The sequence below is a fragment of the Puntigrus tetrazona genome, chromosome 19, assembly GCF_018831695.1.
Source record: "Puntigrus tetrazona isolate hp1 chromosome 19, ASM1883169v1, whole genome shotgun sequence".
Lineage (NCBI taxonomy): Eukaryota > Metazoa > Chordata > Actinopteri > Cypriniformes > Cyprinidae > Puntigrus > Puntigrus tetrazona.
This window is the reverse complement of record NC_056717.1, coordinates 18,926,938-18,951,625: the sequence shown is the minus strand read 5'-3', so window position 1 is coordinate 18,951,625 and position 24,688 is coordinate 18,926,938. Positions and strand designations below refer to the sequence as shown.

The following is a 24,688-nucleotide window of genomic DNA, read 5'->3' as shown; positions in this document are numbered from 1 at the left end:
GTTAATTGTTTTTAGATAGCTTTTGTCTTTCAAATCAGCCTTTTATGTAGGCCGTAACGTCATCACTTCCTGGTTGCGTTTGAAACTTAAAGGTGTGCCGATTCTCCTTTCGGTGTTTTGCTGCTTTGCTTTGAACAGGAGCGGAACTTAAGATCTTATAAACTTTGTTACAAGTGGACAGCAGCTCGAGAGGACTGAGAACTGATCAAGCAAAGGTACGTGCAACATTTATGTTGTTTGTAGCTTTCCAACTTGTATATTTGTACACATACGTACGCTAAGCGTTAGTTTCGGTACATTGACGTTTCTTATATTTGACATAGACCTTCATATCGAGTGACCTGATAGTTTAACGTCTACTTATATTGTGATATTATGTAGAAAATAACTTTTAAAAGATTGGTAAACAAAGTTGTGAGGTACAGCGCGCGCCCATGTGCTGGAATGCGGCTCAGATAAAAAAATAATAATGTGGTATCGCTGTTATTGACAATATTTCATTGCCTTAAAAAACAATGAGTAACATTAATGGTCATTTTGTAGTTAGGCAGTGAAGCTTAATAACATTTCACATTTCCTGTGAAGTAACAGACTTCGATTTATTAATTTTGTAGTTTGCTTGCTTATAGATGCTAGCGGCTTAGTACATATTAATTATTGTAATTTTTTTTATTAGTATTGATATGTTTTATACATCTTGATATAAATGCAAGCTCATTAATGTTTACGTATTTTATATCTTTAATACATTGTAATAAAATATTATTTATTGAAAAAATATTTTCATTTTAACTGGTTTAAAAGTCATAATTAAATGCAGAGATGTTTGAAATATTTACCAGATTGTCACTTCATGCAACTGATGTGAAACATTTAGATAATTAGATTTGTTGTAATGTTATTTGAGTCTATAAATAAATAAATATTTAATTAGCTATGAATGCTGTGTTTATTATATCTTTTATCACGTGTTCTCTAAACAGGTGTGACTGATAAATACGTTTTTCCGGATAAAGAGATGAGTGCTGAAATCGGCACCATCCCCGCGTTACAGTTGTATTTGGATTCCTTTTGGTCTTCCAGCGTAGGATATCCAGGCTCTGACATAAACGCCAGCGACGCATGGGTAACTGCACCCACATCTTTGTACAGCCCTCCCAATTCCAGCAGCATTAGAATGGACCCGGCCCGGTCCAGCCCGACTCCAGATGAATCCTCAGAACTGGGCCCTGAGTTTCAGGCCCAGCTGGATTTGTTCCTCAAGCTGGGGTTTTCCCAAACGCAGGTCCGTGCCGCTTTCCTGAAACTCGGCCTCAACACAGACACCAACAGGGTTTTGGGTGAACTGATACAGGCTGCTGGGGAAACAGAGGAGCGAGAGGAACCTACAGCCTCCCCTTTGCTGGTTTCACGTGGGGAGGCTTCCAGTAAAGTCCGAAGTTCTCAAAATCACTGTCAAAATGCTCCAGTAGTGTCAAGCACTCCGGAAGAGCTGGTAGAGGATGAGGACGCACTCAGACCGATAGTCATTGATGGGTCTAATGTAGCTATGAGGTAAGTTTACTGTAAACAAAAGATTTTTTTTCTGAGTGTTTACAGTGACATTTAACCGTCTTTTCTACCACTTTGCTACTGAAGTGGTTTACAGTGAATTTAAAGGTGATCTTATGTTGATGTTGACCTTTTTCTTTCTGTCAGATGTTTTTAAAGGACATTTTAAATGTTAAGAACCACAAGTTTTCTTAAAACTGAATATAAACTGGGAGTAATTAGGATTTAATGTTTTTGAAAGAAGCCTCTTATGATGCTGAAAAGTCAGTTTTGATATCACATGATTAAATGTTTGATCATGTATAAAAATGGAAAACCTAATTTTAAACGGCAAGGATACTTAATTTTTTTTAACTGTATTTTTATTCAAACAACATTCAAAAACGTTTGAAAAGAATCTTGGGTGACACTTTAGTATAGGTAACACTTGTTAACTATTAACTATGCTTTTTTCCATGAATAAATTCTTAACTTGCTGCTTATTAATAGTTAGTTAGGTAGTTGGTAAGTGTAGGTATCGAGTAGGGTTAGGTATGTAGAATAAGGCATTACTATGCTTAATTATCAATAATAAATGGCTCTTGTAATATGCATGCTAATAAGCAACTAATAGGTGTAACTGTAAAATATAGTGTTACCAAATCTTACACTTCTTTTAAAAAAAATATATTAAAGCTGAAGTGTGCAATTTTGTGCAATTAGCCATCAAAAATAGTAATATGTTGCAGTGTTGGGCTAATGTTTTGGAGTGATGATTTAATAGATTCAACGTTTGTCAGTCAACATTTGAAGTGGATTAAAAAAGTTAATCAAAGTTGTCCTTAGACAAGAATGCATTTTGATTTCTGGTTTTATGACAGCTGTGACAAAAGATTTGACAAAAGATCCACTTCAAATGTGGACTAGTATATAGTTATCAATGCAAATTATTGTGATAATAAACAATCAATGAATATTCATTAAGTTGTGGTTAAGCGTGTTTGTTCACTGTAAAATGGATTTAAAGGAGTTTTTCCTATTTTTAAGGAACAGCTTTACCAGAATTTAAACTTTTTACCTTCAGCTTCAGTAATTGTTTCATAGTTGATAAAACCCAGTATTTCCTCATACATTTCAAGTTAATGTGCAAATCCGATACATTTCCTCCTTTTTTTAACCCCTGAAAAAAAGAGGTGGATTTGTGGTGGGTTTTTGTGTGTATTTCATGCTGCTATTTGCTGTTCATTGGACAGTCTGCATAGTATTTTGAAACTTTTATTACTAATACACTTAGTTTTTACACATTGCACAATATTTTTTTTTCTCCTCAAATGCATAGAATTTGATGAGCAATTCATTCCAAATGTCAGATCAGAACATCAGGAGGTTATTTGGAGAAGTTAGATTATATGTTGCCAGAACGAATTACATTGATAGACAGTTTCAGCTTTTTTTTTCTCTGTGTGAGAGGACTTACTGAAGAATTTCACAGCGCCTACGTGTTTAGTGAGCTTTTAAAACCCTCCCTTTGTATTTCACCTGCATTTGCAAGTGGAGTCCAGATTTGCCCCTGCAGGCTCCTATATTTGTCATCTCTCCAGTATGCAAATAATCTTATATGCAAATCAGCATTGTTTCCCGTCCCCTCCCTTCCCTCTTACTATCCTGAAGGAGACTGTCTGTGAAAAGAACGCTGTGTAACAGAACAGGCCCGACAGCATTGCAACACAGTGTCTGATTGGATAACCTTGCCCACCTTTGCTATTTTTGTTCCCATAAATCAGACGTCTTACCTCATAGAACAGATAGCTTTTTACACACCCAGTTCTGTTTATTACAGGCACTATCCTGAATAGGGTGTAAAATTAGAATTGACTTTTTCATCTGATTAAATTGAATTTGAACTCTTTTGCCTGATTGGCATTCCCTGTTAAAAATGACTAGGCTTTGAAAAATTCTTTATTATGGCAAAATCTTTGGTCTAAACTTGATCATAATCCTCATTGATCTGAGCTTATAAACCAATAAAAATACTATTTGTGGAAGATTTTGGTAATGTTTAGTCAAAAAGTAATGTCAATAAGCTCAGTTAAATGAGGCCTACGATCAATTAGAAATACAAAAAACGGCTAATTGAAAAAATAAAAAGATTAAATCCAATATTTAGCAGTAATGCAGAATAACAAGCAGCATTTTTGTACCATTTTAATCCAGAAGTCGAAATGAAGAAATGAACGCGACATGAGTTGAACAAATCATGATGTCCTTTTTTTAAAAATTCTGTATATTTTGATATATATCTGTAATGGTGTAACATTGAAGTTTTATTTTATTTTGTGATATGTGTATTAATGCCTTTTGTCATCTGTGGCTAAAAAAAGAGAAACACCATTTTCATTTTAAATGACCTTAAATATTTTTAACAGGAAATAACCTGATATTTAACAAACTAAGGAGAGATCTAATAATTTATGTCTACAGACCTTTGCCACTGATGTCGTTTGATTGACTCTAAAATATGTTCATATGTTTGTTATATGTATTTCTTGAATTGTTTTTGCTATGGAAATAGCCCATGTTGCTGATATGGCATTATCTGAACATATACTACTACTGCTACTACTATGCAAATTCCTAACTAAGTGAGATTAACAAGTAAACTGGACCTTTTCTGTGTTTTGTAGTCACGGGAACAAGGAAGTTTTTTCCTGTCTGGGAATTCAGTTGGCAGTGAACTTCTTCCTGGAGCGGGGTCACGTGGACATCACAGTCTTTGTGCCTTCCTGGCGAAAAGAACAGCCACGACCTGATGTGCCTATTACAGGTGAGGAAAAGAGAATGCATCCTGTGTCCGAACCAATTTCCAGAGGCATTCACATTCCCATAAGCGAGGTCTGTTTCCTCTCAGCAACAAAATGGCTAAAAACTAACAGGATTGAGGACCTGTTATATTGGAAGCCATTTCAGCAAATGTATTAATAAAAGTAAATTACACATGGAATACAGGAAATACAGTTCTGATTCTGTTCTCTTGTTTTAAATAATAGAACTGGAAGCCTGGGAAAACCCCACATTGATTTTATTTGTTTATCTGTTTGAATGAAGTATGTCATGAGAAATATTGGCAAGTACCTGGGGTTTTTAAAAAACTTGGTAACTTCCTTATCACATAAAGGCCACAGTGGAATAATACATCAGCTGCTTTTGCTGGGTAAGATGAACCAGCTTGTTTGATCTGCATTGTTTGCCAAACCCTGCTAAGTCTGACTCTGCTAGAGGGAAATAATGCAACCCTGTGGTTAGTGATAACTCCATCCAAAAAATTGGTTGTGATGCCGATCTGTCTTGACAGTTGATATTTAACTATGCAAAGATGCATAAGAATTCTTTCTTCCCCTAAAATAAACTGACTGTGTGTAAATGGGCACTTGTCCAATGAAAATCACAAGCAAATGCTTTAGAATCTTTTTCCCTTTGGGCTGTTTGTTCCGGCTGGTACAAAGTATAATTGAATAACAAGAAGACCTAGTTTGGTTTCAACAAAATAGACACCATGTTCCAACAAGATCTGTCAAATTAATTGCGTGTTAAGCTTTTAATCGCATGTCTATCAATATTTGCTTAGAAAATACGTTTAAGGACATAATTGAGGTAGGCAGAATTTGATGACACAAAAAGTGCTAGTCAATAATAAAAGTATATTACTCGTTTTGTTTCTGTATCGTGAACATAAACCTCCTAAGTCTCCAGTTTTTCAATATGTCCAAGGTTTGTTTTTTAAAGCAGGTATTTATCCACAGACATCTTTAACCATTGCACAGCGGAGTGTTTTGTTTGAGCATATTGCATATTGAATTTTTAATGAAGGTAGAAGTGATATGGAAAAACGTGCATTTAGATAAAGTTCAAGTTTCAAATGCATGATTTTTATTAATTGACAAATTCAAGCAACAATTGTAACATGCCAACAGAGTTGACACTTCATGAATATTTTTCTCAGATCAGCACATTCTGCGTGAATTAGAGCGGAGGAAGCTCTTGGTGTTCACACCATCCAGAAGGGTAGCAGGAAAACGAGTGGTTTGCTACGATGATCGTTTTATTGTGAAGCTGGCGTACGAATCCGACGGCATCATTGTTTCCAATGACACTTACCGTGATCTGCAAGGAGAACGCCCTGAGTGGAAGCGTTTCATAGAGGAGAGGCTTCTGATGTATTCCTTCGTTAATGACAAGTAAGTGCCATTGCATTTTGGTCTTTGCAGCATAGGTGTAGTTTGATATCCCAGTTTGATTAAATTTACAATGCTTTTCTGTAGGTTTATGCCTCCGGATGACCCTTTGGGAAGACATGGACCCACCCTAGACAACTTTCTGAGGAAAACTCCACGGATACCTAAGAAACAGCCCTGTCCTTATGGTAAAAATGAAAATTCTTCGTTTTTTTTTTTCCAACTTTCATGAATGATTTTTGTAGGAAAGTAATGGATTAATTAATAAAAAAGGGTGTACATATAAAATCTACATCATAGCAGGAGTTCAGACCAGTTTAGACAAGCCTTCTTCATCGCACTTTTTTAGGTCAACTGAAAACATAAAATCTCAAAATTCATTCTTTTGAAACCTATTTTAAAATCCGATATTGCGTTACCATAGAATTGGTACATCAAAATCATATTTCATAAACTTTGGCTAGTGCACTGTAATATCTGTTCAAACATGTAAGTAACAGTTAAAGGGTTAAATCCAGTTGTGCTCCTTTTATTTGGCAAATAACTCTTTTGAAACATTTATAAATGTTTTTATTATCTTTTAAATGGTACACAACACTGCAACTTTTTAATGGTAGTATATACCAGTTTTTTGATCACACAAGGATAGCATGTATTATATATACAATAACTAAAATCTCCTGTTTTCAATGCAGGAAAGAAGTGCACTTATGGAATCAAGTGCAAGTTCAATCATCCAGAGCGAACTAAGCAATCCCAGCGTGCCCTGGCCGACGAGCTCCGAGACAAAGCCAAAATTTCATCCACGCCGCACAAACCTCAACCTGTTTCCAGTCAGAGTCCCTCTCTGGAGGAAGCAATCGAACAGAAACTCCCCCTGGATGCTGGGTCTCTTAAGAAGAGTTACGCCAGTGAAAATGTCCTTGTCATTAAAGCAGCCCCTCAGCCAACTCAAAGGAAGTTTCCTTTGAAAAAAGAACGTCGGTATTCGCCAACAAGTCTAGAATCCTTTCCCAGTGGATCTCAGGAGCGTTTGGATTCCGGCTTGGGTTCCTACGAATGTCATTCCCCTGAAGCGTCCCATTGTGATCGCTACTGCGACCAAAGGAAGTCCAAACCATCCAACAGTGGGCGGCATCGCTACGTTCCGACCAATAGCCAGCCCTGCAGTTGCTGTTCCTACCAATCCATCAGCACCGGTGGAGCTGGGCAGAACCATAGCATGGGCCTGCCCGGCTCAACAAACCCGGGTTATACTCAACCCCGGTATCACTCCTATGGAGGAGGTCCAGTTTACCCACCAGTTAGCATGTCCCAGTATTCATTTCCACACAGCAGAGGGCCTCCTCCCCAACAGGGCTATTGGTCCGATCATTATGGAGGCTTTCCTCCAGCGTCCCACAATGCCTTGCAGCCAGAGAGGGGACATGGACACTGGTCACCCTCTAATCACAATCCTCAGTGGTCCGAACGGGAACAGGTGAGGAAGAAATTGCTTGCTATTTTCAACGCACGTTTGGTGGATAGAGCCATGGACATGTTCCCATATCTCCTGGACCCACAAAGACTGGCCGCAGAGATTTTAACCCTTCAGTCTCAGGATGGGGCTTTTTAATGTATCTTCGTTGAGGGACTAGATGACAAGACAAAGATTCTGGCACCAAAGTTGCAATAAGTTCTCAACCACAACCACAAGAAGTGTGTAGCTTCGCCCACGGTCAAATCTCATTGGTTCATTTTTGTTGTGCAGCATTTTGCTTTTTAACTTGAACAGAACAATTACTATTCTGTTGGAGACTGTTATGTAATGTGGTTTAGCCCCACCCACATTAAAATCTCATATGTGCACTTCTATGAGATATGTTTGTATGACTATTTTTGTTGATTCATCTTATTGGTCTGCAGTCTTGCTGTACATCAGAAATGTTGTGATCGGCTGTTTGTGTCGAGTGATTGGAGTCTGTCGCAAAATGTGGTGTAGCTCCACCCACAGTAAAAACTCATTGGTCCACAGCTTCACATCAGAGTTAACGTTCTGATTGGTTGTTTTTATCAAGTCATACACCAAAGCTTGACTGTTAAAAAAATGGCATTCCTAATCAAGACACAGTAATGTCTACAGTTTTAAAACTACTGTTATAGTTTTGTAGATGTGGATGATTTTGTAATGAAATGGATTCAAGCTATTCAGAAGATTTTATTTCTGTTTTATTACTGACCTCTAACTATGGTGAATTTTCTATTGGTTGTATTAACCAACAGTGCATTTTCCATCTCGTAGTGGTTCTCAAGAATTTAATATCAGTTTTTGTTTAATTGTTTTTACAAAATAGGCTGTCATATTTGATAATGGAATGACAAATTATCAGATTTATGGATAAACATCTTTTTGTGTGTTTCAAGTGTTATTATTTGTGGTTCTGCAGAATTCGCAGTACCGTGTGTGTTGAATATGTTGGCACCGTGTGCCGTAACTGACATTTTATTAAGCAGAACTACCACAAAGGTAGAAGAGTACGCACCCTTTGGTGTATTTTTTTTTTCCATAACTTATAAAATGTCCTGGAGAATGCAAGCATCACCAGTATAACTTGACATAATTTCTCAAAGTTCTCAAAGGTAATTGCCAAAAGCATGGAAAGTCGTGGAACTTTTGGTCACTCTGTTAGTTTGTATTGAAGCTGTTTAGTGTTTAAAAAGGGAGTCGGCAATACTAAGTAGGCAATTTTTTTTGCCCTTTTTTTATTTAGCTGTGTGTTCTTTGCTCATTTAAATGTCTTTTGCTTTTTATGCTGTATCTCATAATATGAAAATAAAATGCTATATTTATATACACACATCAGTCTTTGACTTTTATTTGACTTGCTTGTGGTGTTCCACTGTGTGAGTAAACGTACGTTTATATCAAGCAAGAGCAGACCTGACCTTTAGAAGCATTCGTGCTGCAGGCGGTGGCCTCCTTTTTGAAAGATGCATTCCACAAAAATCACTGTTCCCTTCTAGGGACTACCTAATGTATATACTTTTATTTACCACAGACAGGTTTCACCCCACCTAAGCATAGAAACCATGTGACAGGCATTTTGACTTGATAATTAACATAGTTAGAGATCTAATCCATTAACATGTTGAGTTTTCTGAAACCTTTTGACTTGCATGGAATGATATTTAGTTTTGAAATGGCAAATGTTTCTTCTCGCGGAAAAGCTAATGGTATTTATTAACATTGACATTAGTATTCATATAACTTTACATTTGTTCTTTATTTTACTTCACAACTCAAGAGATTGTTATAGTGAAATCAAAATTAAAAGTTATAAAATCATTTTATTTAGTACTTTGCTTTTGTTTCTTGCTCCTGCGATGTGTTCAAGAAAAAATATTTTAGACTATTTTGCATACTTTCTAAACCACCCTCTCATATTGAGAAATTAAATGAATGAATACTATAAAAAATAAAATGACAAGATGGAATATGTCATACAAGTAATATGACAAATTAAAGGGAAATGGCCAATTAGAAAAACAATGCATTATTTAATAACATGCTAGATTACAGAGTAATGTCTTTTCTATGGGATTTCTATGGGTTTTCCATTTTTAATTTCAAATGGAAAGACACAAACCACACCACACAGCAGCACAGTATCAGTAGGCTGTATCAGAATATACAGTCTACGGGAAGCACACTTAGATGTCCTTAATAGATAGATCTATCAGAGGAAGTGGTCTGTGGGGGTGAGTGCTTCAGAGGAACCAAAGGTTTTATGGGAGGGAAAACAGCATGTCAGTTATTTTCCTGACTACATTTAGTATACTTTTTCATGTGACAAAGCTACTTTCAGGAGTAACAGCCGTCATGTGGTGACGTTCAATAAGTGATACAGCATCTTTCTGTGGTTCAGACCATGCCTCCAATGTGCATGATCAGTGGATTTCCCCAAAACTTTAAAATTCATCTGTAAACCTAATTTTTTTTTGTCTATTAGGGTCATAAGCTAAAAGATGGAACTCTAAAATGCAATGAAAATACCATAATGAAGTCTGTCTGTTTCATTTCCCTTTGCTTGCTGCACTACAAAATGTCCCAAACTAGCCTATAAGTCTCAAATAGTGTTTTGTGAGAATCACGTCATTTTAGAAGAACAAAGTATTTTTAAACAAATGTCAACTATTTTAGTTACTTGTACATTTAGTTAATTAAGAACTTAATTTTTTTGTCAAGCCTTTTAAATCAGATCTATTTTTAGGCCTAATTAATAAAACCATAAGATCTTATACATCTATATATTATTATATATTAAGATATATTACTATATACATCTATATATTACTATATATTAAGATATATTCGTTTCCTATATATATATATATATATATATATATATATATATATATATATATATATATATATATATATATATATATATACACACACACACACACACACACACACACACACACACACACACATATATGTGTAAAACACATCTAGGCCAGCAGCCTGTGTGTGTGTGTTTATGTGTAAGATTTTGTTAATTGCAAAACAATATGCAGTCAGATCCAGTAACACCTGCATATCTTATCAGACATCATTGTTACAAAACAGCAAGCTTATCTCCCTGAGCTCACTATGAAGGGAATGTACCGAAGTTTCCCTTGAAGACAATTTTGATCCTAATCATAGTAATTTTCTGTAATCAAAAGTGCTGTGGTGGACAATTTTTTTTTATGGTTTTATCTCTGTCTTTGACATTCAAGGGATGGAATTTTGCAATAGTCAGGCAAAACCAGAGAAAAAAAAATCAAGCATCATACTGTATTACTCATAGCGTACTTGTAGGGGTGTGTGTGTGTGTGTAGGCCAACTTTATGCTACATTGCGTGGGGACCAAATATGTGTAGTAAATCCCTCATTTGTAATTTTTGTAATATATTGTGAAAAACAGTGTAACAATACAAACTGTAACTGCTCCAGCGACGAGAACTTTGTGTGTCCACGCGACGCGACACCACGACAGAATCGATCAAATGCCCCAACCAATCAGAAGCGTGAGTGGGCGGGCTCTATCAAAGAAACGGTTACGTTTTTAAACTACTTCATAAACGTAAACCATTTTAACGTTATTAAATGTACATATTAGAAACCAATAACACCTCTGTCGTGGAATACACTCGTTGGTTCGCAGTGAGTTCACAGTTTTTCCATTTTTATTTATTTTCAAGATCTGAGGTAAACCGTCCGTCTATACGGTCGCGTAATATATTTAAACTCATATTGTTAGTGTTAGGACAAAAGCTCCGGATAGACCTGGAAAAGGTGCATTTTATCGAGGCGTAAAGTTAGGTTGGGTAATAATTAAGATATTGTTTGCCAGTATAAAAGTAATAGAAGTGGGTGGAAAGGCCCCACATTTCACAGAAACCTAACAAGATTTTGTGCGCGCGCGCGTCATTATTTACTATCTGCAGATCAATACAAGCATTATACGGGTCTGCCCTGGCCGGGGTTGTACTGGGCTTCTGATGTGATTGAAATATTGACTCGTGGCTTTATTTTCTGCACACGGGTGCAAGTCTGAGCTCGTCTCAGCGCAGAGCAAACAGACGACAGGATCACGTGTCTAACAACACTGGCGTTTTTGTGGCTTCTAGATCGTATCTTGTACTTGAAATCCGCTGGCAAATAAAGCAAATAAACATGTACAATAGCAGACACGGCCGTAAGATAACAATGAGAGTAATTCGGGCCTTCTGAAGTGTGCAGAGACGTGAACGATTCTGTCAGAAGCTCAGATTTGTTTTTCTTATCTGTAGCTTTTTGTTAAATATTAGCGGCTTCGACAGATTAACCTGAAGCAACAAATGCCATATAGACCCTTTTTGATACGTAATATGTTTAAATGTAATTGTTTAATATTCTATGGGAACGGAAAGGAGACCGTGAAGTTAATTAAGATTCGTTTTATGTTTAGCAGAAAGTTTTGTCAACACATGCCGTCATGTGAAATATATTAGCTTATAAATGTTCAAGGCCTACTTACTCATCCTCGGGTGGCTTTTCGTGCTCGGTGTTTAATTTGGTTAAATAATGGGACAAATCAGATGTCCTGAGAGGATGGGGAAATATCATTTATTTTATTGAATTTCCCGAACCCCAACAAAACAGAGCAACCAATGTCCAATTTTTACATTTAAAACCAGAGACATTAATGTTAGTGAGTTCACGCTAATGTACAAACTTAAAATGGCGGACTGTACTCGCGTCTTGTACACTGTAGCTCAAAAACACAAAGTTAAACAGGTTAAATGTGCATTAATTTAATCGTACCCTGTGATACATGAACAGTGGTGGTCCTAAAAGTTGTCCGCGACCGTGTCGACCGACTGTACTATATGAGACTTCTCCGCTTGCATGGTGATATCTAAACCCTCGCTTGCGGTTATCCACCGTATTTATTTATAAATATTTTATAAGTGACTCCATGAATTATTTACTTCCCATTAAGCGGACGTCTGTGTCCAAAATGTGCAAGGACATCATTGGACGAGGTTTTCGCGCCGCAGCTGTCACTGGAAAACAGTGAGAAACTCTGTTTGTTTGTCCGAGGTAGCAACGGTAACTAAGGAGGGCGGGGCTTAACGATAGGTAAATTGTGAAAAATGTTATGCTGACGCAAAACAGTGGGTTGTTTTAATAGTCACTTGCCACTGTAATAATAAAAAATCACTTTATACTCAACATCCAATGGAATCACAGTAATAAATCTGTCCAACTCTCTGTGTAAACAACAATCACCATACGCTATGCTCTTAAAAGCCATTTTTAAGAATATAAATCACACGAACATGTGCGGCCGCGTCACATCCGATAACAACAGTCATTGTGAGAGTATGGCGGCCTCTACTGGAGACTTTTGGAAATGCTGTTATCCTTATATGTGATGAAGAGATATTTCCATTTAGCAGTAGTTTGCACATAAGCAAAATAGCCAACAAAACAAAACAAACTGTAGCAGATTCATTATGATGCACCTGATTCACTGAGGTTGCCAGAGTATCAGAATAAGTGTGGATAATGCTGATAAATACTCCACACCATTGTTTTGTGAAAACTTTACAAGCACTTATTGTTTTTATAACTGTCATGCCAGTTTCTTCCTAATTGTAGTTTGGTATGTCAAACTATTTTCCTCAACAGAAAGTCTAATAGTAAACTAGTCCTGGGGAGCTCAGGCATGTGAGACAGTCAGAGAAAGCGAAACTCATAATGTTTATTGAGCCATTTAAGGAAACTTGTGGACACATGTGATGTTCACAGGAAAGTGACAGAATTGAGATGGTCTTGAACAGGTTTCTAATGGAACTAGACATGTTTAGTCAGGTTTATGTCAAACCTGAATACTCACATGAAGAAATCACTTATCACTTCATTCTTGGTTACAAGAAGCAAACAGGCTTAATTGCTTGATGTTCGTCAGTTTGCTGGTCAATATTGTTTTGTCAAAGGCAATGTAATTCATTTTTTGAAAAGAGGTGAAGAACAATGGCAGAATCGTCAACATCAACAAAAGGAAGAGAAAAGAGAAGACTAAGCATAGATGAACCTCCATGTAAGTCAGTGAAAATAAGAATTAGTGCATGAATGATTTTCACTCTATTTTTACGAAAAACATTATTTTATTTACTGAAAGAAGTACAGTCTTAGAGGAAAAAGTTCTATACTAAACTTTAAAGGGCTCAGTAACAACATCTCTGAATGTTTCCATGTTATAACTTCTTGTGTTTTGGGGACTTGGCATCCCGGTTGGAGATGCAAGTCATAAAAACAATTTTCTCTCTAAAGAGAGAATAGTGCAATTGAGAACAACAAGATATCTCTCAAAATTATAATCTAAAAGTTGAATCTGAGAGTATGGTGTTGCCACCTGAATGGACATAACCAAAGAAGTAATTCTGATTTCATGGCAGTGCCAACAAAAGCAAAACTTCATGACTCAAGGCCACACATGGTTGTCTAGAGATGTTTATGATGGCCTGAATCATTGCGTGCCACTATTTAAGTTTTAAAAGAAACAGTTAATTTTTAATTTCCGAATTAGCATGCAAATTACTCCAATACCTTGTGTTTTATTGTCATGTTTGTCTATAGAGCTGAAGTGGTACAGTGTGCTGTCTGAACTACACTAGTTTACATTCATGCAGGCCCCGTCCCAAATCGCACACCAAAACCCTCTCTGTCTTTTGAGTCCACAGTTTTGTGGTGTAATTTCACTTTGACTGTGGAAGTGTGCTGCAAAGCCTTCCTCAGGGCGCATCGAAGGAGCATAGCAGACACGAAGTGGCCATTCCTAGCACCCTTCTGAAAGCTAAAACGAGAGCATTGTGGACTTCGTGCATTCAGCAACCATTGCAAGACTGCTATTGTACATGAAGCGTGTCAACTGGGACAGGGCCGTACTTGTAGCTTCATTAATGCATTACAATCTGAAATAAATATTGAAAACATAACAACGAATCTGTATTGTGAAGTTGTGATTCATATTTTCTGTTTTCTCAGTGGATGTGACTCTGGATCCTGATACAGCTCATCCATATCTCATCCTCTCTGATGATGGAAAACTAGTGAAACATGGAGACATTTGGCACGACCTCCCAGTCAACTCAGAGAGATTTGATACTGGTGTACATGTCCTGGGAAAGAAGGGATTTTCCTCAGGGAGATTTTATTTTGAGGTGCAGGTGAAGGGAAAGACTAAAGTGGCCCAAGAATCTATTAACAGGAAGGGATCGATCACACAGTAATGGATACTGGACTGTGTGGCTGAGGAATGAGAATGAATATGAAGCCTGTGCTGATTCCTCTGTTTCTCTGTGCCTGAGAGTGAAGCCGCAGCGGGTCGGTGTGTTTGTGGATTATGAGGAGGTTCTGGTGTCTTTTTATGATGTGGACTCCAGCTCTCTTATCTACTCTTACACTGACCAGTCTTTCAATGGGAAGCTCTATCCATTTTTATGCCCATCCTTAAATTATAAAGGTAAGAACTCAATCCCATTAATCATTACACCCGTCAAAGAGATGATTGTACTCTCCTGATATAAAATACTAAATGTGAATAATGCTTATTATTAAAATTCTCGAAGCTTAAATATGTGCTCATATTTATGGGTGCATTTCCCAAAAGCACTATTGCAAACATAGATCAACGATTTTTTAAAAACCTTTAGTTCCAATGAACAGTAGCAAACAGCCTCATAGTCGGGGAATTTTTCAAAGCATCTGACAGGACAAATCACAAATCCATCAGGATTAACTATCTTGCTAGTTTTTTTTAAGATCTTAATATAACATGTGTCATGTACTAGCAAGTTTTTGTCATGTACTTCAACAATTTTAACGAGCAACATCCAAACACATAACAGTGTGTAACAAAACATAAACAACAACCAACAACAAACCGAAAAAAAGATGTACTTTAATACACAGAGATGGTGAACCAAAACGACAAATTAATGAGTGCCCATGGAAAGTAATAAGTGTTGTGAAACTAGAACATAGGATACAGGAAAATGATAAGAAACAAACAAGTCCATAACAATGAAGCTAAGCCTGCATCCCAATGTGCATAGTACTATCCATCCTAAATTGTGTGTGATAGTAGTGATGTTCTATACTATTTAGGGCAGATAGGGTGGATAGTAGGCACACTGGGACACAGGGTAACTAAACGTAACTGCGACTGCATGTCTCACGTTTAAGACTATTTGATTATGCACTTACGCACAGCATCAACTTCTGGTTCACGCAAGCTGTAAGCTCATTTATCCATACTCATCACCACACCTATTTTTGTATTAACAATCTTTAGCAAAAAAGTTATTCACAGTCAATTTACTTAATTATTGCTTTTAAAGGGGTCATGATGATTATTTAGTGTAATGCAATGTGTTTATGGGGTCCCAAGAAACCCTGCAATATGACACAAAATCAATAAAACCCCTTAATCAATGAAACATTTGTTGCATCCAGTGGGGAAATAATTACAGGTTATAATGACTTATACTGTGTTTTTACACGTCTTGTTGCATCGCAACTCGTAAACATTATTAACCTTCATTTGTGATCTGAGAAACGACAAACAACAAGCACTACTCTTCACTGTAAGGCCTACTTATGTAAACTTTGAAAAGACACGATACATTTTATTGCATAAATCTGTAAGGCACGGCAGTCTATTTCCCTCAAGCAGATGACTTTTTATTTACATTTCTTTTATGGGCCTCTGTTCTGGGAAGTGATAATAGATACTTTGGACTCAAATATCACTGTAATTCAGTGAGATCTGTCACAGCAAGTAAAACAGTATGGATGCCTGAAACTATCAACCTCTTTAAACGAGCATATTTCAAAGACCCTTGTGGGCACATCTGACACTGACAGGTAAGTGATAGAAAAATAAGAGAGACTGTTCTGCAAAGGCTGTTTATATTAAACTGGAATAAGCTGAACAGAACCAGATAATGTCATATACTCATCTTCAGCACTTTACTTACTTTACTAATACTACTGTACCTGTTTAGCACACTGAAATCTGTATGAAAAGAATGTAATTTGGGTAACTATTCACTACTTGTACTAGGTACTTCCTAAATGTCAGTTCATAATCCAGATTTTTTAGTGCGTTCTGATCTAAATATGAAACTTCTGGTATCATTTACTCACCCTTATGTTGTTTCAAACCTGTACAACTTGCTTCTGTAGAAGTATATATAATATGTATATAATAATACATAATAATAAGATATTTATATAATAAAGTCAAAAATAGCTAAATAGCAAAATATAAATATGTATATTACATGTTATCGATATTGTATTTTTTGACACATTTATAGTTTTATTACACTGTCTTTGAAATACCTGAAACTTCTGCTGGGATCCTGCTAAAATTGTGAAGAACAATGTTAACCCATTTCCAAGATTTAAAAGCTTTTTTCATATTGATGTTGTGTTCATGAATACATACTAACTTAGAATCATGAAATATTTTAACTTAGAATCACTCAAGTAGTTTTGTTTGCAAATGATGACATTTATTAAATATTTTTTTAATTACGCATTATTTTTTTATAATAAATGACCTCCATTAACCTCCATTAACTGGACTATATGTTACTGTAGCTTTCAGAGAAAGTTAATCTAAAAGTTAATCATAAAAAAAACAACAACCTTCATACGCCTGCAAAATTACTGAAAATAGTATATTCACTGAGCCGTTCAAAGACTTGTTTCACTGTGGATTTATTTACTCACAGGTAAGTGTTAAGTGATTGAACTGAACAGGTTTGTCATGGAAGAAGTCCAGAAATGTGTGTAACGATGTTTATAGTTGAGGCCTGTCCCTTTGGTAAAAATGTATTTTGAGTTATGTCTGAATTTCTACCTGAAGTCATGTCTGGTGTGTCAGGTGTCTTACTGTGAAACTCACCTGGAGCCTCATTTGAGAGTGACAGGTTTAAAGAAACACAAACTGATAAAGCCTGTGAGTAATCTGGAGGACTATATATGTCAGAAACATGAGAGACCTCTGGAGCTGTTCTGTAGAGATGATCAGATGTGTGTGTGTCTGATGTCACAAGAACCACAGCACTGTTCCTCTAGAAGATGAAATTAAAGAGAAGAAGGTGTAAGTTACTAACAACAGACTTTAAAGCGCAGTATATAGGCTCATATCAAACAGATATGTATTTGGATTATTTAGTCCTGCTTCTCCAAGAGTCCTAAAACATACCTTCCAACAGTATTGGGATTTGGGAGAGTTTTTATCACTCGACTAGTCTGTGTTCTAGTGGTGGGGATTTTACACTGATTCTGCATTTTACATCATTACCAGTACATGGCATAAGTAATTAATTTTTGATTCACAACTGATATGTAATAAATACATCTGTAAAACAGGATGTGACATTGGCTCAACTTCAGTTTTGCGACTCTTATGAAAATACTTTTTTTTGTGCAAAGAAAACAAAAAATAGCATAATTTACCATTCTTCTCCCCTAAGTTACGTCTTCCACTATTTTGGAGAGTATCACAATGCATATGCTCGCTTTAGCGTATTATTTACGTTACATGGGGAAAGTAAATTGCTTTTTGTGTTATAAGTATTCTCGTAGTATTCTGAAATTGAGCTACTGTTGTTAGATCCTGTTTTACCGATGTGTTTACTACATTTGTGGACCTGAATAATTTCTGTTGTGTTGCCGTCTATGGAGGGTCAGATAGGTCTCCAATTTCATGAAAAGTATCTTAATTTGTGTTCAGAAAATCAAAAGTCAAATAGGCAATGAAATATATAGACACTTCAAATTTTAATAACACGAGGAAAAGCGGGGATAAAAGAACAAATTTACAAATTCATAAATATAAAAAACGTGGGACAGGGAAACAAATGGAACGCCACAAAAAACCCAAGAAGAGTAAAGAGACACTGAACATGTATTAGTACATTGGATGATTTTTTTTCTTATCCTTATTAATTTATTAATGCTGCCTCACACTCCAATCTAGCACACACACACACACACACACACACACACACACACACACACACACACACACACACAAAGAGTTGGTTTGGCAACCAGCGTTAAATTAAAGAAGTACACGGCACTACAATCCCCACAAGTCCTTGCGGCGGAATGGTACGTACGAACGCTTCCGGGTCATCCTCAGATTGAGTGTGTTGTTGAGGCTCGAGTTCGCTGTTTTCTCGCTCTTCTCTTTTCTCTGTAAATGGCGCAATGATGTAGATAAGGAGAACATTTGAGGCTCTCCGTGACATGCGCTACCGGCCTCCGTCCCCGCGGGATTCGGCGTGAAGACTGAGGCGTGAACGTCTGTGAGTCCGACCATAAATCTGATCATAAACAAACACTTTCATCTGCATGACTCATATTAGACACAGACAGCTCTGCGTATTAGTACAGTCATTTTATACTCCTATCACACAGGCAAAAAGAGATTCATTATTAGTTTAAAAGATCATAATGTCTGATGTTTCTACACTTTTTATTCTAACTTTTAACTATCACGGTACAGTAAAAGTACCATAGCTTTAAAGTAAGTTACCATAGTATTACCATTTAATACAGTAACTGTAATATGGTACGCATGGTATTACAGTTAGTAACATTAACGCCATTGTACATTGATTGCATTGTTACTTTGTAGTTTTGTTTAGTATGACATATGACATTATATATATATATATATATATATATATATATATATATATATATATATATATATATATATATTAGGAGTTAATTTGCAAAAATCTTTATTCATTGTGCATTTCAGTTACAATCAAACTGCATCTGTTTTTCTATTGGACTTTGTTAAAAAACTAAAACACCTAACTAACCAAATTAATTAATTATTTTGTAATTTTTATATATATATATATATATATATATATATATATATATATATATATATATATATATATATATATATATTTAAGCATTTTCAAAATGACTAAATGTAAATGTGTGTGATAATAATTAAAAAAATTATTAGCTTTTTAAATTATTTTTATTTAATATTAAATATAACAAAACAATATATTACTCCTGTGGATGTGTTTGAGTTAATGTAATCATTTATATTTGTAAATATTTTAGTTAAAAATGAATGAAAAATAATATTTATTGTCCTAATAATTCATTTTTTCTTTTACGCTTTACCACGTTCACATTAACGCACAATGCATTAAAATCAGTAGGTTGTGTTGTATTAGTCATGCAAATCATGTATAACTTTTATGTTGGGTCCTAAAGGAATATTAAATTGATCTCATGTAGAGCACATGAAGATGCCAAGGTGCGCTTTTGTTTTGTTTCGTTTATTAGGAAAGAAGAGGAGGATGTGGCAGAGTGTTGGTTTGACCGTGCTGGTGATTGTGGCCACGCTGATATGTGTCCTCCTCTTCATGCTCTTCGGTAAGCAGCCCGAGAAAAGATCCTGCAAACCATTCATCGAATGCAATCCCACTTTAAAGCGATTCGTTTGCCTGAATGCTTTCAGGGTCACCAGTTTGTCTAGAAATGTAAGGAACTGCATGATTCTGTGAAGCCTGTAGCAGTGGTTCAGGCAAGCGCTGACTGTCGGTAACACAGACATTTAGTTTCCAGAGTTCACTGAGAGTTGAGTGTTGACTTTAGTCAAGGTCTCTATGACGGACCGGCATCTGTTAAGGGCGCAGGAGCAGTAAAAATGGTTTTCTGGACTGTAGAAACCTCGCAGCTGTTACATAAGCGTGCAATGTCCAGGATGTCATTTGAGAAGTTGTCATCGTGTCAGAAGCAGGCTTGGATCAGATCTATGTAGGTCACTGCATAACACGCCAGCACTTGTGCGTATCGCTAGTTACGAGGAAGATGAGTTTTCTAGCTTAACTAAAGTGAGAGAATATGTTATGAATTGAAAAAAAATTATTCCGTGAACGAGCTTAAGTTATGTTTTAACAATAACATTTACGCAAAGGTTGAAATTAAATAACAATGAACAAGTTTTCTGTTACATTTGTTAAACTTTTTTTAATATTTATAAAAAAGACAATTGCTCATCGCTTAATAATGTTAGTACATAAGGCATTATCTAATGGTAACAAAAATGCAACTTTTGATTTTAAAAATAAATTTTTAAATGTTTAAATTTTACCAATTCTTACTTGTATGATTTCATATTCTATATCAAAATTTGAAAAGACAATTTGATCATTTTTGCGTATAGAATTATTTTAAATTCTGATGATATTTGCATGACAATTTCTCACTAAATTCTTATTACCGTAATGCAATCAGATATTTTACATGTTGTTCTTATGAAATCATATTTATTTCATGTTTTTAAAGATATTTTCTAATGCCATTATTAATATTATTATTTAAATTTTCCTCTTATTACTATACTGTACTACTTTTCTCTTATTACTATAATGTTTTGTTTTACATTTGGTCCTCTTTTCTATTTGAATTACATTACTTTTCATATTGCATCTAATAATAAAAGAGATTAAAAAATTTTTTTTTACATAAAATATTCAGAATTTCCCAACAAATTCTGCATTCAGATTTTTTTTGTTACTATGAATTCATATAAAAATGGTATTTTGCATTGACATTACTATTAGCATTATTTACATTTTTCTAGCGAAGTCTTATTACCATAATGTTTCATATGTTTTACATTTGATTCTATTTTTATTCTCATTTCAATAATTAATTTTCTTTCCATATTTTAACCAATAATGAAAGGGAAAAAAACTGTATTTTGGATAAAACTAATATTGAGAAAATTTTCTCAACTGAATTCCTATGATTGTAATGCATTACATTTCATTCTTACTATGATTTTATGTTACGGATTTGACTTTTACCTTCATTTTGTGAGAAATTCTGATGTTAAATAGTCTAACAGTTAGACTATGTCAAGTTTTCGACAGTAAGCATGGTTGGATTAACGAGAAAACTTTTAATGGCTGCCTACAAACAGCAAAAAATTACTCCATAAACGAAATCAAAAGTCCATCTTAAGTGCAAATACCAGCTGACCCAAATTATTCAAAATTAAATAAATGTTGAAATATATAAATAAATATTTATATTTGTAATATTTATGTTTATATTCATTCATTTATTTATGTATGTATTTTATTTATTCATTCAATCGCTGATTTATTAATTAATTCTTAATTAATTCTCCACATTTGATTTTCAGGGTCACGGTTGTCGGTACGTCACTCAGTGGACAGCGTCACCTTTCAAACTCGCTTTCTTTGATTTTTTTTTTTTCTAGTTTAAGTGCAAAGACCCGTCATCCTTATTTACTGTTGCCGTGACCGGCGAACAATACAAACGTGTTCTCACGCGGTGAACAAATAGAAACCTGACAGCACACAGAAAGAGCAGATTACTACAAGATCTCAGGACTCTCAGCGTTTATGTACTTAATTCAAAAAAGAAGTAGTGTTTTGTGGATCTTTAATGTGTCCTGACAGATTTCTGTGGCTAAGTCAGGGGTACAGCTGAGGCCAGCGAGCATATGCGTAGCTGTTTCTATTTACATATTTTCAGAGCAAACAATATAGCGAAACAAAACAAATACTTTAAAGGAATTTCTTGGCTTATTATTGTTACTTTAGCAGCCAACCACAGCACAGCTGAACCCTCTCCGTAACGTTCAATCTATTTAGATTGAAGAAGTTTCCATTCAGTTTTTTTTTTTTTTATATATATATAAAATGTTGAATTATTTTATAATATAAAATATAATTATAAAATAATATAAATATAAATATATAAATATATATATATATATATATATATTTATAATGCATTTTATATATATATATGAATTTTATATATAAATGTGTGTGTGTGTGTATATATATATATATATATATATATATATATATAAATTCATTAATGCATTTATTTCTATATTTATTTACTTGTGCATTTAACAATTTATATATTTCAATATTTATTTAATTATTTAATTTTGAGTAATTTGGCCCAGATTCAGGATAGAAACGGCGTCTTGTCTCACTAGTAGTTTCCAGTGTGCTCCTGAAAGTGTCTCTGTGTCCTGTCCGTAGGGTGGTACGTGGTGTGGCAGCTCTTCCTGTCTAAGTTTAAGTTCCTGCGGGAGTTGGTGGGAGACACCGGTTCTCCACAGGCCGAGACCGAGCCCTCCGAGTCGGAGAGTGAGCGCAGCTCGCCCCCAACGCCCCGTCACCGACCCAAAAGCGCTCGCCAAAGGATCGTCCCTCTTGACAGCACTACATAGAGCCCTGAGCCACGTCTCCTCCAGTTAACCGTCGTAACCGCGAGGTCATTTCCTGTGTAACGGACCTGTGCTCTCCTTCACGTCCCTCATCATGGTTCCACTCGTTCACCGCCCGTCTGAAGGCACGGTTTTTTTTTGTACGAACCTGCTGAGCCACACGTTCATGCTCCGACTAACACGCTGCTACCCTCCGCTCCGGATCTATAGTATGTTTACGTGAGAGCGCATCCATGCGTATTTGTTACTGGTTAACCAATCTGTTAATGACTCAAGCTCACAAACAAAAGAAAAAAAAGATGGCGACCAAACGTCCAGTGTTTCTGTGAGCTAACAGCACTAATATTCACACTGACACCGCACTGGGTCCGACATGTACGCAAATCGTTTCTGCCACAGAATACAAATAAAAAAGAAAATGATGGCTTTTTATCTCACAGTTCTGATGGAAAACAGAATTCAGAGATACAAACGTCTCACAATTCTGACTTTTTTTCTGAAATGAGTTTACATTAAAAAAGGTAATTGCGATTTTCTGACATAATTTTAACCTTTTTTTTTTCCTTGCAATTGTGAGTTTCTCTCTGAATTCTGAGATTACATAAAAAAGATAATTGCGACTGTCTCACAGTTAGGATTTTTTTTCCCTTGTAATTGCAAGTTTATACAATTCTGATTTGTATATTTAACAATTCTGACTTTTTTTCCATAACTGACTTTTTTTTTTTTTTACAATTTAGATTTTTCTTTAAAATTGTATGAACCTTTTAATTCGTTTTTTTTTTATTCCATGCATAAACAAGATATAATTGCACATTTACTGTTATGTGAAAACAAAAAAAACAATTTCAAACAAAGTCGCAACTACCTTTTTAATTCATATTTATTTATTTTTCTGCTGAAACAGGTGTCCGTACTAACTTGTCCAACAAGTGCAATGAAAGCTTCTTTATTTTTCACAACATTTTGACAGGACCGCACACCCTAACAATGTTAAGAATAGGCACGTTAGGTTGATGTTTTTGTAAAATTTTGCCCCAAACACAGCATAGTGCTTTATGATGGCTGCCATCGGTCGCCTCCGCTCTGCATCCTTGTGCCTCTGGCTTGGGTTGAAGTCGTCCTGTTTGAGCGGATGGATCTCAGATACTCCTGCTGTTCCCAGCTTTAGAGAAGCATTAGAGCTAGAAATGCTGCACTGACCTCAGCTCAGCCGATCCTGCCTGTGTGTGAAACTGTGTTCACAGGTCAGCTTCTGAAGAAACGCCTTTATCACCAGTGTAGACGGTCACATGTTTTGTTTTTTTTTTTTTTTCTTTTTTGGGTCCCTTTTATGACAGTAGATGTTTACCCTTCATAATAAATATATTTCAGAAAACACTGAAGTTGTTTATGCGAGCTCTGACTTTATTGCATGTTTTAATTAAAACTTAACTCCGTCTCAGGTGGCTTACTGCTGTAATTTAAAAGACGGGTTTTGTGCTTCAGTTATCATTACCAACTAATAAAACTATTTTATAATCAATTTGTTTGCCACATGTATTTAGTGTTTTTAAAAAATGTAATTGTGATCAAAAAATGTTAAGACTTCTAGTAAAAAAATTTTAATTGACTGGCTTTAATCAGTCTTTAAAATTAGAATAAATATGCTCATAAATTAACATACAAGTAGGATTGCTGATATTTAAACTCTGTTATAGTATTAGTAGGGCCAACCCTACTATATTAACCTTATGTTACTCGAATTATTATTATGCAAAATGCAGAAAGTACCCCGATAGCTTTTTCTGTCAGCAAATTTCGCTGCATTACTGAAAATGTCCACAAGGTAGCAGTAAAGGCGTCTAAAATAATACAGGGTCTTAAGTGAACTTTTTTTTTACCACTCTAGCAACAATAACGCTTCCAGATTAAAACTTAACATTAATAACATTTTTAGGGTTTGCAGTATAACTTTAATGTAATATCGTGCGCTTGCTTCATTAAATATAAACACGTGAAGCTGCACTATAAGAAATGTCCACAAGATGGCAGTAAACGCGAACAAAATAACACCAGAACCTAAAGGCATCTGGA

General features: G+C 35.5%; 2 protein-coding genes across 2 annotated transcripts; both read left to right on the top strand.

Annotated features, from left to right (window-relative positions):
* Positions 1 to 65: 65 nt before the first annotated feature.
* Positions 66 to 8,599, top strand: zc3h12ab (zinc finger CCCH-type containing 12Ab). The gene is made up of 6 exons (XM_043218013.1): positions 66 to 215; positions 984 to 1,554; positions 4,215 to 4,354; positions 5,531 to 5,765; positions 5,850 to 5,950; positions 6,458 to 8,599. The coding sequence occupies exons 2-6, from the start codon at positions 1,019 to 1,021 to the stop codon at positions 7,375 to 7,377; spliced, it is 1,932 nt and encodes a 643-aa protein (XP_043073948.1). The 5' UTR covers positions 66 to 215; positions 984 to 1,018; the 3' UTR covers positions 7,378 to 8,599.
* A 9,798-nt stretch (positions 8,600 to 18,397) lies between these two features.
* Positions 18,398 to 24,137, top strand: smim13 (small integral membrane protein 13). The gene is made up of 3 exons (XM_043218132.1): positions 18,398 to 18,662; positions 19,675 to 19,764; positions 22,425 to 24,137. The coding sequence occupies exons 2-3, from the start codon at positions 19,689 to 19,691 to the stop codon at positions 22,613 to 22,615; spliced, it is 267 nt and encodes an 88-aa protein (XP_043074067.1). The 5' UTR covers positions 18,398 to 18,662; positions 19,675 to 19,688; the 3' UTR covers positions 22,616 to 24,137.
* Positions 24,138 to 24,688: the final 551 nt, after the last annotated feature.

What these genes read in the sequence shown, in the direction of transcription:
- smim13 (XM_043218132.1), top strand. Translation starts at nt 19,689, where the DNA reads ATGTGGCAGAGTGTTGGTTTGACCGTGCTGGTGATTGTGGCCACGCTG. An exon ending in CCTCCTCTTCATGCTCTTCG is followed by an intron (nt 19,765 to 22,424) that starts GTAAGCAGCCCG and finishes TCCTGTCCGTAG; the next exon opens with GGTGGTACGTGGTGTGGCAG.
- zc3h12ab (XM_043218013.1), top strand. Translation starts at nt 1,019, where the DNA reads ATGAGTGCTGAAATCGGCACCATCCCCGCGTTACAGTTGTATTTGGAT. An exon ending in GGGTCTAATGTAGCTATGAG is followed by an intron (nt 1,555 to 4,214) that starts GTAAGTTTACTG and finishes TGTGTTTTGTAG; the next exon opens with TCACGGGAACAAGGAAGTTT. An exon ending in TATTCCTTCGTTAATGACAA is followed by an intron (nt 5,766 to 5,849) that starts GTAAGTGCCATT and finishes GCTTTTCTGTAG; the next exon opens with GTTTATGCCTCCGGATGACC.